Source organism: Mandrillus leucophaeus, unplaced genomic scaffold (genome assembly GCF_000951045.1).
Source record: "Mandrillus leucophaeus isolate KB7577 unplaced genomic scaffold, Mleu.le_1.0 Scaffold2, whole genome shotgun sequence".
Taxonomy (NCBI): Eukaryota; Metazoa; Chordata; class Mammalia; order Primates; family Cercopithecidae; genus Mandrillus; species Mandrillus leucophaeus.
The window spans coordinates 7,758,007-7,772,761 of record NW_012102031.1 but is presented as its reverse complement, the minus strand read 5'-3'; the positions used below and the strand labels follow the sequence as shown (position 1 = coordinate 7,772,761).

The following is a 14,755-nucleotide window of genomic DNA, read 5'->3' as shown; positions in this document are numbered from 1 at the left end:
GCAATTTTCTCACATGTGGATGTATGTGACTACCACTAATCAAGACACAGAACAGTGCCATCCCAAGGATTCCTCTTACAGCCACAGACATTTCCTTTGCCTTTGTGATTTTGCCCAACTTTTTAGTTCCAACTTTTTTCGAGTCACTGTTTCAGTTGTATCTCCTGTAAGAAACATACAAAGTAGTTGGGGTTGCTTTCTAAGCCAATCCGAGGGTCCTTTCCTTGTAAGACACTATTTTTATCCTATTTATAATTATGAAAAATGCAGAAACTAGTTGCTCCTGAACATTTATTGAGCTAGGCATTTTACTAGCTATTTTACTTATCTATAAGTTATATCTTATTATCTCAAACTATTTCTCTTTTCTGAGAAGGGAAACGTACAGTGGTATCTTGAATGTCTTGAAACCCCAGAACAGGTAAGTGGTAGAAAGGGGCTTTGGATCCATACTAATGAGAAGGCCTTCTTTCTCCTCTAGAAAGGTAGTGCAGCGTCTCTTCTCAGCCAGAACACCTGTCATTCTGAATATGAGGAGGATTAGAAACACGCTATCTCCAGCCGGCCAAGGTATGTTTTCTTCCATTCCAGCTATTGTCACTGGCAGGTAAAGCAGAAGCTTCGTAAGATAAAGATGGAAAGCAAGATTCAGAATGTTGAAAAATACAGGGAGACACAAAGGCTGTCAATCATATTCAAATGTTTCACCCTGGATTCCAAAATGCCGTTCTCTGTGAGTTCTCTGTGTGCTTCACTAGCTGCTCCTGTGTTCCATCTCTTGTTCTTCCTCCTCTCTTTCCTCAGGTCCCACTGTTGGAGTGCTCAGGACCCAGTTCTTTGACTGCACTTTGTCTCTACTGTTACTCTTATCCTGGGGTTCTCACCCAAGTCATGATTTCAACTACTTTCTGCACTGATGGCTCCCAAATTTGATCTCCAGCCAGAAACAGACTCAACATCACTTGGCTGTCTAACAGGTTTCTCAAACTTAACCCATCCCACACTGAACTCTGTCACACCCCACGACAAACACATATCCTACCAAAAAAACCTTCACCCCTTCCCATCTCAGTAAATGGGATCTTCATTGTAACAGTTGTTCAAGGCCCAAAAATATGATGTTATCCTTGACTCTACTCTCTCACCTCCCACATGCGCTGGTGAAACCTGTGGATTTCTGCAAATCTAACTGCTGCCATCACCCCTACCAACGTAGAGCTCCTAAAACCCTTGTAGATAGAAGGACTGGGGGACTCTTTTATTCTGTCTTAGTCTGTTTCGTGCTGCTATAACAGAATACCACAAACTGGGGAATTTATGAAGAAAAGAAATTTATTTCTCACAGTTCTGGAGGCTGGGAAGTTCAATATCAGGGTGCTAGCATCTGGCAAGGACCTTCTTGCTGTGTTATCCCATGGCAGAAGGCAGAAGGCAGAAGGGCAAGAGGGTGTGTGTGAGAGAGGCGAAGGAAGGAGGCTGAACTCTACTACTACCCTCAATACTCACACCAATTTACTTCTTCTGGTCACCAAAATGTGTGAGTTTTTCCCCCTACACCAAGCAATTCTCCACTTCTTGATGAGAACAAACTTGGCATCCTACAGTTTAACTCAATTCAGACACTATCTCCTTGGAGATACCATTAGATCCCACAGGTTAAGGGCTCAGTCCCATAAGACTGCCCCTACTTCAGACACCAGTTGTAAGTGGTGGGTCCCCAGGTTACCCACAACTTTTGTCCAATGTGGTGACACATGGAAGATTTCCACACCCCCTTCCTCAGTTTCAATAATTTGCTAGAACAGCTTGCAAAACTCAGGGAAACATTTATTTACAATGACCAGTTTTTTATAAAGGATCCAACTCAAGAATGGCCAGATGGAATTGATGCACAGGGCAAGATATGGGGGAAGAGACATGGAGTTCCCATGCCCTCTCTGGGCACACCACTCTCCAGGTATCTCCATGTGTTCACCAACCCAGAAGCTCTTTGAACCCTGTCCTTTTGGGCTTTTATGGAGGCTTCCTTACACAGGCATGATTGATTAAAGAAACTATGGGCCATTGGTGGTTAACTCAATCTCCAGTCTCTCTCCTCTCCTGGAACTCAAGGGCTGAATATTCCAACCCTCAAATCACATGGTTGTTTCCCCAGATGACCAGCGCCCCCATCCTTGGAGGCTTTCTAAAGTCACCTCATTAACATCAACTCAGGTGTGGCTAAAAGGGCCCGGTTATGGTTAAGAAAAGATGCTCTTTTCACCTTTATTGTTTTCATCACCAGGAAATTTCAAGGGTTTTAGGAGCCCTGTGCCAGAAATGGCGATGAGAACCATACACACACACACACACACACACACACACATATACACACGTATATGTAATTATATATCTATATATAATTATACTTATAAATCACAATATCACAACATATTATGTTTTTGGGAATACAATTTGTACAAAGGGGCCTTGTAAATTACTGCTTTGTTCGGTGAAAATGATCCTTTAATCATTACTGTCCATGTGGTCATAATATTTGTGAGAGAACAGAATACGCTACTCCGAGATACGCCCCTTTGGCATAGGGATTCTTGAGGTGAAGGCAATTAAGAAGAAGCAGATGCAGGAAGGCTCTCTGTCCTCTCTCTATTTGCCTAAAAGCAAGACCTAAATTTACAAAGGTCTTTCTATCAAGGATAATAAAGGTTAACCACTGAGAACTTTAGACCTTTATGGGCCTGGAGATGGTACCAGAGGAAGCTGCGTAACAAACTTTATTGACTAGTCTCTTTCTATTCTTCATTTCGTTTTTATTTGTCTACCCACAGTTTGGTGGCCCTCAAGATGCGAAGTCTTTTTCTTCATCTTGTCACTTCTCTAAAATTGTATAATTCTTTGTTGAGGGTGGTTATATAAGCAGGGAGTTCTAAGCCACTCCTTTGAGAATTGTTTATTCCCTGGTGTCTCCTACATACACTTAAGAGTATATTTCTGTTTGTTTTTCTCTTATTAATCTGTCTTGGGTTACGAGGGTCCTAGCTGAGAACTTAGAAGAGTAGAGGGAAAATTTTTTTTTCCTCTCTTATAATATCCATCTAAGAAATCACTCACCCAGGTCAAGATGGAGAACAGGACATTTCCTTGTACTTCCTCCTCCCAGTCAATAATCGCCCCACCTGAGAGAAAACCATGATTCTGACTTCTACAACCAATTCATTTGCATATTATTGAACTTCATATAAATGGAGTCATTTGTTTGATTTCTTTCACTCAATAATAATGTCTGTGAAGTTATTCCATTGTTGTTTGGGTATCAGTAGTTTTAAAAGTTGTTATTGCTATGTAGTATTTAACTATATAAAAATACTATAATTTGTTTGTTTATTCTTCTATTGATTGATGTATTTGGGTTGTTACCAGCCCTTGGCTATGTATGGGAGGAAAAGTAATTTTTTTCTCAACCCTCATAAGTTCTTAGCTGGAACAGACTCCTGTAACCCAAGACAGATTAACAAGAGAAAACCAAGCAGAAGTGTGTTAACATGTCTATTTCACATGGACATGGGAGAGATCCAGGGATTAAATAATTCTCAAAGAGGTAGCTTTGAATTCCTGTTTCAATACACCTCCAACAATGAACAGTACATTTTTAGAGAAGTAGTAAGACGGTGGAAAAGGGTTTTGAGTCTCCAGGAGGAATATTTTATGGGAAGGCAAGTCAATGTCATCTTTGGTGATCGAACTTTATCCTTTCTGGTAGTGAGGAGATGAGGGACAGCTTTACCTTTGTAAATTTATGTCTTGCTTTTAGGCAAATAGGGGGAGGGTGGAGAACTTTTCTTGTACCCACTTCTTCTCAATTGCTTTTGGCTCAAAATAATCCTTATGCCAAAGTGGCATATTTTGGGGTGGTGTATACTGCTACCCTCCAATAAAGAGGTCACAATGTATTGAACTGACTATTTCACTGCATGCATTTATTGTGTGTAAGCTACACCTCAACATACAATTTTAAAATAATAGTTTGCAAATATTTAGTATGCTATATGGTTGTTATTTTGATACCACAGAATCCAAAATCCCTCCACACCTGAATTTCATAAGGTTTCATCATATGTGCAGTAATGTTGTTTTTCTACATTCCTGACCAGAAAATCATTTGACTCCTGGGGACACAGATTTGGTGCCACAGATGCTGCTGGACAACCAGGCAGAGGAAGAAAGTGAGGCTGGTGTTGGTTTGGAAAGGTAACCCAAAAGGCCTAGTCCCCAGGGAGAGGGCTGGTTCTGTTGAAATGCTGCAGGCATCCTCACGATAAGGAATACATGTGCTCTGATAGGATTAGCTGTGAAGTGGGCCTTATCTTCCCACTGGTCTCTATTACGCATACGAAAATCCCTTCCCCTAGGGAAAAAAATACTTCACAGAGCTAAAGTAAATATTTTGGAGAGCAAGTCAAGATTGAGTCAGTCACGTGGCGTTGGGCAATAAGACTCCAAAGATAGAAGTTGCTCCACTCTGGAGCCTCATCTCTGTAACTCTCTTGAAGACAGGAACTCCATTTCTTCAGCTCATATACCACCAAGGAAGGAAGCCATTTGGTGTTAACAAATTAATGAATTTAAGCCCAGTTACTGGTAAATCAGCCTCCTGCACAATGTGTGCAAGTAACAAATATTTGCTCTGTGAATTAGGTGAATTATGTGTAGTATCTCATGGAACTGAACTGAAATGTTATCCAATGCCAGTAGACATCACCAACTGATACAGGATGTACTGGAGCAGAGATGTTCACGTGTGAGATGCTTGGTTTAATTAAGAAACACATGAAGTCAAGCTTCTGTTAGTTATCAGCCATGCTAAAACCAAAACTCTACAGTTAATATACAGTGGCATTGTTGATCTTTGCAGCTACGTATCTATTTGCTGTTTCTTTTTGTCTAGCATACCTTGAGGAAACACAAAGATCAGGGTGGGCTAAACTGTGGCATCTTTTATGTCTAGGGTTCTTCATCAGGACCACCCCGCTTGCCTTCATCCCACCCCTTCCCCATTGCAAGCCCTGGTGATCTTCTGCTCTGTTAACTGATTTACATCTGTGGATTAATGGATAATTGGGCCTAAATTTATTAATTCATTAATACTTAAAACATATGCTCGATGGTATATTTAGTTTCTAATCTTTCCCACTGAGGAATTCTGTGCATGTGTGTGTGGAAAGAGAGATTTAAAGATAAAAACATTTATGGACATACATATACTTCAATGAGGAGGCCGTGACATCAACTGACAGATGAGAGGAAGGGCAGAAAGCACCAAGTTTAGGACTCAGAGCCCACCCAACGCTCCATCTTTACCTTGCATGTTCCTTTGGGAGTGTCCTCTTTTCTCTCTGGGCTTGAGGCCCCCAGTGAATCATAAAGGAGATGGCCCAGATCCTCTCCAGGGTTCCCTCCAGCTCTGATGTTCTCCTTTGGGCCAGGGCATCTGTTATCACCAGGCCTCCTTGGCTCACCCTGAAAGAAATGCACAAATGGCACCTTACATGAGAAAATGCCCCAAGCAGTAGGCTTTGCTCTCACCCTGATGCAGCTCTCCCTTGAAGGTCAAAGCCAACTGACCTGGCAAAGATCCCTTCGTACTTCGTCCTGTGAAATGTTGGAGGAAGAGAGGTCTGGGTCTCTTTGTCTCAAACTTCTTCCATAAAGGACCAATCCCATCTGCTTGAAGGGTCAAGTAAAGCTGACCAAGAGCAAGGAGAGCATTCAGGACATGAATAATAATTGATCTCAACTCTCAATGTGTAACTCCTGATAGAAGCAGAGGCACACCCCACGTAGCCAGATTCAGGGTCATCAGAGTGGAGGATGTATGACTCAATATGGCCCCCTCCACCCTCCTACTCACTTCTACACATCTGGGACTCTCATCCCCTGCCCACCACCTTGTCTTCTCTTTCTCCTACTTTTCCCAGATCTCTCCCGCCGTTGTTCCCAAGTTCCTCATCTTGAGTGGGGTTTTAACATTTCCCCACTGCCCCTCCTCTGCAGCAGTGCTGTGCTTTCTCTGAACAAGGCTGAAAACATACCTCAGGACTTAATCTTCCTTCCCCATTCCTTGGTCAAGGCTGGGGTGACTCACATTTGTCCTTCCACATGCCCCTCTTACGTGTTTCTTTTCTCCACGGAACCAGTAGTTTTCAGCGAAAGTTGAACTACTCTACAATGCTCTGGGACTTTTCAGGGGATTTTGTAGGGAGGTACAGGGAGGATTCGAAGTTGAGAGTGGCAAGAATATCCAAGAGCCACAAGCAGTTTCCCATCTGGGAAGCTGAAGCAAAATCTTTATTTCATTTCTCCTCAGGGATGAGGAAGATGTTCCTCTGTGTGAAGACGTGGAGCTACAAGACAGAGATCTGTCCCCCAAAGAAAAAAGATTTTTGAGAGAATTTCCCAGATTGAAAGAAGATCTAAAAGGGAACATTGACAAGCTCCGTGCCCTTGCAGAGGATATTGACAACACTCACAAGAAATTCACCAAGGCTAACATAGTGATCAACTCTACTGCTGTCATCTCTGACGCGATGAGCCTCCTGGGTTTAGCCTGTGCCCCAGTAACAGGAGGAGCGAGCCTACTGCTCTCCGGCGCTGGTCAAGTTTTGGCAGCAGCAGCTGGGGTCACCAGCATTGTGAGTGGTATGTTGGAAAAATCCGAAAATAAAAAAGCCCAAGCACAGGCTGAAGACATACTGCCCACCCATGACCAAGAGGACAGAGAGGAGGAGGTAAACAGGGCAGACTATGCCACAGCTGCTGTAAAGATTGCCTATAATGGTGTAAACGTCTTGAAGGATGCCAAGAAAAACATCCGTGCATTTCAGAAATTCAGAGCTGACCCACACTTGGCCAGTGCTAGCAAGCGTCTTCTGACCACTGGCCAAGTCTCCTCCCGGAGCAGCAGGCAGATACAAAAGGCCTTTGGGGGAACAACACTGGCGATGACCAAGAATGCTCGCCTGCGGGGAGGTGTGATGTCCGTCATCTCCCTTGGCCTTGACTGCCACGCTCTCTCAAAGGGATGGAAGCACCTGAAGGAAGGAGCAAGGACAACGTTTGCGGAAGAGTTGAGAGACAAGGCCTCGGAGCTGGAGAGGAAACTCTCAGAACTCACCCAGTACTACGAGAGCTTGCAACAGAAAGTAAGGTCAAGGGCCAGAGGGGTAGGGAAGGATTTAACTGGGACCTGTGAAACCAAGTCTTACTGGAAGGGGTTAAGGGAGCATGTGTGGGTGTGGGTGTGGGTGTGGGTGTGTGTGTGTCTGTGTGTATGTAAAGTTTACATGAATGTTTCTTAGGACATGGCATACAATGGCCTTGGAGGTCCAAATAATATCGAGTACATCTTGGAGATGAGGGTGCCTGTCCTGGACAGACCTAGGCATGCCTTCTGTTTATCCCTCAATGCTCCTTAAGGCCTATTGCTGGGAAAAGGGTCTCCCCTGTTTGTTTGTTTGTTTTGAGACAGGGTCTCTGTTGCCCAGGCTGGAGTGCAGTGGCATGATCTCGGCTCACTGCAACCTCTGCCTCCTGAGTGCAAGCAATTCTCCTGCCTCAGCCTCCCAAGTAGCTGGGATTCCAGGCATACACCATCACGCTCAGCTGATTTGGGTATTTTTAGTAGAGACAGGGTTTCACCATTTTGGCCAGGCTGGTCTCGAATTCCTGACCTCAAGTGATCCAGGCACCTTGGCCTCCCAAAGTGCTGGGGTTATAGGTTTGAGCCACCATGCCCAGCCGGGTCTTCCCAGTTTTAACAAAGAGGTCACTGAGCCACAGGGAGAGTTAGGAACTAAATTGTCTCCTCCTCCAAATTCATATGTTGAAGTCCTAAACCAAAATGTGGCTGTATTTAGAGATGGACCCTTTGGGAGGTAATTAGGGTTGAATGAGGCCATAGGGTGAGGTTCTTGCCCAATGGAATTGACCTCCTTATAAGAGGAGGAGGAAATACAAGAGGACCTCCCCACCCCTGCTGCACACCTGCACTGAAGGAAGGCTATTTGTAGACACAGCAAGAAGGCAGCCACCTGCAAGGCAGAAGAAGAGAGCCCTCACCAGGAACTGAATGAATCAGCAGCTCAGTCTGGGACTTTAGCCTCTGGAACTGTGAAACAATACATTTCTGTGGTGTAAGCAACTCAATCTATAGTAGTTTGTTACTATTTTGTTATAGTAACTGAAGATGACTAAGCCAAGGAGGTTATGTCACTCACCAAGTGTCTTAGTCTGTTTGTGCTGCTTTAACAAAATACCTTAGACGGGGTAATTTACAAACAACAGAGATATATCCAGAAATCCACAGTTCTGGAGGCTAGGAAGTCCAAAATCAAGGCACCAGCAGATTCCATATCTGGTGAAGGTTCACTCTGCTTCACAGATGGCACCGTCTTGCTGTGTCCTCATATGGCAGAAGGGGCAAACAAGCCCCCCTGGGTCTCTTTTATAAAGGCACTAATTCCATGCCTAAAGGCAGGGCCCTCATGACTCTATCACCTACCAAAAGGCTCCACTTCTTTATACTATTGGAGGGGCAGAAGGAACTTCCTTTCTAGACCTTGAAGGTTTAAGAATTTGAATCTATAAAACAAGCTGACAATAGACAGGTTAACAGGAGAAAAGGCATATACATTTTTTAATGTGGGCCAGATGGCGGAAGCTTAAATAGCACCCCAAGCTACAGGAAGTGGGGCCTCTGATGGGGAGGTAGAGACACAGGCCATGGGAGGGGGTAGGGGCAGGAAGTGTATGGTGAGCAAAGTTTGCCTTATTACACTGAGAAAGGTAGATCACCTGAGGTCAGGACTTTGAGACCAGCCTGGCCAACATGGCAATACCTTGTCTCTACTATAAATACAAAAATTAGCCAGATGTAGTGGCAGGGTACTTGTAATCCCATCTACTCGGGAGGCTGAGGCAGGAAAATTGCTTGAACGCAGGCTGTAGGTGACAGAATGAAACTCCATCTCAAAAAAAAAAAGAAAAAAGAAGAAGAATACAGTCATGTATCTCTTGGTGACAAGGATACTGTCAGGCCTCTGAGCCCAAACCAAGCCATTGCATCCCCTTTGACTTGCAGGTATATGCCCAGATGGCCTGAAGTAACTGAAGAATCACAAAAGAAGTGCAAATGCCCGCCCTTCCTTGACTGATGACATTCCACCACAAAAGAAGTGAAAATGACCGGTCCTTGCCTAAAGCGATGACATTATCTTGTGAAATTCCTTTTCCTGGCTCATCCTGGCTCAAAAAGCTCCCCCACTGAGCACCTTGTGACCCCCACTCCTGCCTGCTAGAGAACAACCCCCCTTTGACTGTAATTTTCCTTTACCTACCCAAATCCTATAAAACGGCCCCACCCTTAACTCCCTTCGCTGACTCTCTTTTTGGACTCAGCCCGCCTGCACCCAAGTGATTAAAAAGTTTTATTGCTCACACAAAGTCTGTTTGGTGGTCTCTGCACATGGACGCCCATGACAGATACATTCTGAGAAATGTGTCGTTAGGCAACTGCATTGTCGTGTGATTATCACAGAGTGTACTTATCCAAACTTAGATGGCATAGCCTACTACACACCTAGGCTATATGGGAGAGCCTATTGCTCGCAGGCTACACACCTGTACAACATGTGACTACTGAATACTATAGGGAATTGCAGCACAATGGGAAATATTTGTGCATCTAAACATATGTAAACAGAGAAAAAGAAAAGTAAAAATATGGCATAAAAGATAAGAATTGGCTCTCCTGTATAGGGCACTTACCACAAATGGAGCTTGCGGGGCTGAGAGTTGCTCCAGATGAGTCAGCGAGTGGTGAGTGAATGTGAAGGCCTAGGACATTACTGTATACTACTGTAGGCTTTATAAACACAGCACACTTAGGGTACACAAAATACATTTTAAAACGTTTTCTTCCTTCGGCATATTAGGCAATAGGAATTTCTCAAGTCCACTATAATCTTATCAAACCATGGTTGTATATGCAGTTGACTGAAACATTGTTATTGAACACATAACTATAGTTGAAAGAATAAGCAAAAAGTCTATCTCAGTGTGGTGTCTTGAGCAACTTTTAATTATTCTCCTGTCCTGCATTACGAGTTAATCTTCTCTGATTGATGTAGATTCCAGGAAGGGGTGTCCAGGACAATTGTCTTCCTTCTGGAGAAACTTCCCTTAATCAAATAAGAGAACTTCAAAGAAAGCTCCTCCCTGTGCTTTGGAAAGGAAGGGAAGTGGGCAGGAGTGGGTCAAAGACAGACCTTCGTTCTCTTATTTCTGAGGCCCTTCAGTCTCCTTTATACAAAGAACTCAGCATGCCAAAGCACCCTATTTTAGGGTATCTTTTTCTGAGCCCTAAACACTATCACATTGGGGATGTCAACTATGAAAGGAAAATATCTTGGGACCCCAGAATCACCAAGGAAAACCCAAGCTTAGCGAAACTGCTTAGGGCAAACCCACCTCCCACTCTGTTCAAAGCTATCCCTCTGCTCACTGAGATAGATACGTATCTGATTGCCTCCTTTGGAAAGGCTAATCAGAAACTCAAAAGAAAGCAACCATTTGTGTCTCACTTATCTGTGACCTGGAAGCTCCCTCCCCACTGAACCAATGCTCTTCTTACATATATTGATTCATGTCTTATGTCTCCCTAAAATGTATAAAACCAAGCTATGCCCCGACCGTCTTGGTCCCATGTCTTCAGGACTTCCTGAGGCTGTGTCACAGGTGTGTCCTCAACCTTGGCAAAATCAACTTTCTAAATTTACTGAGACCTGTCTCAGATTTTCTGGGTTCACATTTTGGAAACCATGAATGGATTCTGAGTGGAGATGCTCCCGACCGTTGACTAATCTGTCAGTGCTTGGTACCAGCATGAGCTAACTTTATGGCTCAAACCAATAGGACAATTTGCTGAGGTCTGAGAGGACTCCCTCCAGAAAATCCCTGATCTCTTAAAATTTGGTAGAGATCTGAAGTTTATTTTGCTGTACAACACCTCTTTTGTTGGAGTTTTACTTGCTCCCAACAAGGAAAGCAAGTTTTCCTGCTTTCATGATGATGGAAGGCAGGTGATGTTTTAATGGAGTTTGAGCTCTCTTGCAATGGGGAGAATTGTTTGTTTTGTTTTTCCTGCTTCTAGGTTGGTACAGGGCAGTCTACAGCCTGAGACCCATCACTAGGTAAGAAACTGTTTTGGGATTCTGTCTTGCAAATTCTTTTTAAACGACTAAAGTTGGTATTTAACAACCAGCTGGTGTTAATTTCTGCTTACACTTAGAGCACTCAGAAATTGTATAATCTGTGTGACCATTGTTAGTTTTGCTTAACTGTTTTGTTGTTTGTTTCTGTCTTAGTCAAATCCGAAGGGGAACCCTAAATTATGGGGTCAAGGACTCTGACGTAGTAGGAAAACAGCCAGCTTAAAAAATTTTTTTTTTTAATTTTAATGACTATAGGGGCTTTATTTACATAACAAGGCCACCTTTTTGCTAGCCAGACCAAACTGAAAGAGCAATGGCTGTACCTCTGAAATAGCAACCTTTTGTCCTAGCTGAGATTTGCTAATAAGATTTTTTTTTAAGTTTTTCAAGGAGCTCAATGGTTGAAAGTCTGCTTATTTAAAACACTCACATCCAAGATGTGTGTGTTTGTGCATGTTTGTATTTGAAAGGCCTTCATTTTTTGTTTCTTGTTTGTTTTTCTCTCCTAAGACCTTATCTTTTTTTTGTAGCAAAAAAGAAGTTTTTTTTCCTTTTACTACTCAGTTGACTGAATTCTGTTTTCACCGGATTTCTTGACTAAAATAGTTATTGCAACAGAGGCTCCTCTTGTGTTAAGGAAGAATGTAGTTTAATGTTATGTTTAATTTGGCTCAAAGAAAAATAAAAACATCTTCTTCTAACATCACCAGGCTTTTTTCTCTCTGTAGCTTATGATGTAAATTTTGCTATTTGCTTTTCACCTGGGTTGTTTTCTTTAATGTGCAAATTTAAGGCTATTTAGCTGACAATTGCCTAGGGTTGTAAAACAGGTTATCAAGAATCTGAAAGTCTAAGATAGGAAAAAAAGGTGGGGGGGTGGGGGTGGGCATTATAAATCTGTAAAATGTACTTCTATTGGCATGCCTAATACGTCCTTATATGTATGTATGTGTTGTGTACACAATGTTTCAGTACTAAAAATATATAAAACAGCTCCAATTGGCTTAAAGAAAAATAAAAGTGCTTAAATCAGATACCAAAAAAGAAGAGTAGTCAAATGCTTTTTCACGTTTATGTAACTTAAGTAAAATCTTTAATAAAGAAGCTAGCTTTAAAATTATTGGTAAAGTGATGTTAGAAATGTCTTAAGAATTGCCAGCATACATTTTTGTTTGCATTCTATCAATCAAGTGATTTTATACTTATCCCTGCAAAATACCATAAGGTGTCAAAATTTGGCGTAGGGGTTACAAAACTGTAATGATCTTTGCTTGTGTAATTTTTAAGAAATATGACATTGATATGGTTTAATGAAAACAGCTGCATCTTGAATTTAGTAAGATTACCGTAACTTCTAATCCTGTGGCTTGAGCCAGTTTAGTCCACAGACAAGACGGAGGTTTGTTTTGGGAAAGGACTGTTATTGTCTTTGTTTCAAAGCTAATCTTAGACTAGATTTCTTCAAAAGTTCATTCGGCCTATGCCCAGGAATGAACAAGGGAGAGCTTGGAGGTTAAGAGCAAGGTGGAGTCAGTTAGGTCAAATTGTTTTTCACTGTCTCAGCTGTAATTTTGCAATGGAAGTTTCATAACTTTAAATCATGACTATCATAATTTTTATAAATAATCTAGGTAAACAATTAAAATGAAATAGGTAAATGTAATGGGATAAACACAAACTGGATGCAATTTAGAATATAAAGTCATATTAAATTAAATAACAGATAATTTATTATTTGTGTATTTTCCAACAAATATATCTTGTAGGAAAACACTCTTGCTTAAAAAAATAGTGTGTCTTTTTTTTTAAAACAAAGAAGGTGAACAAGTTTTGTCTAATTCAGAACTTATTAAAAGGTTATGTATAAAACCAGGTAAAAGGAACCAGAAAATAAAAAATGATGTAAATAAAGTTATAAAGAATTCTTTCAAGGTTAAAAAGCTTAAAGAGAAGTAATTTTATATAAGAAAGAATCTTATATGATAAATTTGATTCAGTGTCTGCTGCAGTGGGCAGGTCTTTCTCTGGCCTCCCCGAGCACCTTGCCTTCCCCACCCTGCCATAAGCAATACTTTTCTCCCTTCCCTTTCCTCTCTCTCTCTGTGCAAACTGCAAAGGAATGGTAAAAATCACTGTTTAGCCGGGCACGGTGGTTCAAGCCTATAATCCCAGCACTTTGGGAGGCCGAGACGGGCGGATCACGAGGTCAGGAGATCGAGACCATCCCAACATGGGCTAACATGGTGAAACCCCGTCTCCACTAAAAAATACAAAAAACTAGCCGGGCGAGGTGGCGGGCGCCTGTAGTCCCAGCTACTCGGGAGGCTGAGGCAGGAGAATGGCGTGAACCCGGGAGGCGGAGCTTGCAGTGAGCTGAGATCCGGCCACTGCACTCCAGCCTGGGCGACAGGGCGAGACTCCGTCTCAAAAAAAAAAAAAAAAAAAAATCACTGTTTATCTCCTATAAAGTTTTGATTAATGGAAAAAAGGATTCACGAGGCTAATCTTAAGCTGTAGTGAATCTGGTGTGTTTTGTGGGTCTTTCTGTATTGTTCTGTCACCAAGAGGGGTACCTTAGGATAAAACGTGGGCTTAGGACACCTGTAAGCCTGTTTTCAGATGGCCCAGCAAACTGGAAAATTACGAACTTTTCTGCGGGTCCCTGAAAAAAATTGAATGAGGTTTTTTCCTTGTCCTGTACGTCCTTGGGAACTTGACCTTATAACCATGTGGCTGTGATTTCTTTTTTCACAATAGTGACCTGGATTCAGAGTCCAATTCCTGGCTTAAGGAATGAGTCTTTTATCTTCTGTCTGTCTGTGTATTTATATAGGTTCTGTGTGTGATATTTATATATGAAAGAGCTTTGATTAATTTTGTTTAATAATAATAAGAGCTTAAATCAAGTATTTTGTCAGAAAATTAAAAAGTATAATGCCTTTTATTTAGTTCATGTAACTTAAGTAACCTTTGGGAAACGAAGACAGTTTTAAAGACTATTAGTAAAATAAAAATATTTTCAAAAATGTAAATATTTGGTCTAAATTATGCAGGTCAGATATTAGGTTTACTAAAAGTAGTAAAGTCATAAACTGCTTCTTTGGCTTTTAAAAATTATTCAATTTATTTTGGAGTATTATATTCTAGATAAGGCCTGCGACATGTGGAGTTAGCCATGCCCCCTAGCTATGTTGGAAATGATCAGACCCTCTGGTGGCCTAGGCTCCACATCTGGTACATAATTAATATCACTTACTAACCAGATTTTTCACCAAAAGTAAAAGTTGCTAAGAGTTAATATTGTAACATGTAATTAAGACTACTAAAGAAACAGTTCCACCTGTAAGGTTAGCAAAGTGAAATTTTTTTTTTTTTTTGAGACAGAGTCTCGCTTTGTCGCCCAGGCTGGAGTGCAGTGGCACAATCTCAGCTCACTGCAAGCTCTGCCTCCCGGGTTCACGCCATTCTCCTGCCTCAGCCTCCTGAGT

General features: G+C 41.9%; 1 protein-coding gene across 3 annotated transcripts in view; it reads left to right on the top strand.

Moving 5' to 3' along the window:
* The window catches only part of APOL6 (apolipoprotein L, 6), a 20,633-nt gene extending 11,630 nt beyond the window's left edge, over positions 1 to 9,003 (top strand). The window contains exons 2-4 of one of the 3 annotated variants that reach the window (XM_011978961.1): positions 1,422 to 1,537; positions 4,152 to 4,248; positions 6,365 to 8,220. In XM_011978961.1, coding sequence (XP_011834351.1) covers positions 4,193 to 4,248; positions 6,365 to 7,355 — 1,047 coding nt within the window. In that variant the 5' untranslated portion in view covers positions 1,422 to 1,537; positions 4,152 to 4,192 and the 3' untranslated portion in view covers positions 7,356 to 8,220. Of the gene's footprint in view, positions 1 to 1,421; positions 1,538 to 4,151; positions 4,249 to 6,364 lie in introns of all 3 variants that reach the window. The other 2 variants (XM_011978960.1, XM_011978962.1) reach the window with 2 other exon arrangements.
* Positions 9,004 to 14,755: the final 5,752 nt, after the last annotated feature.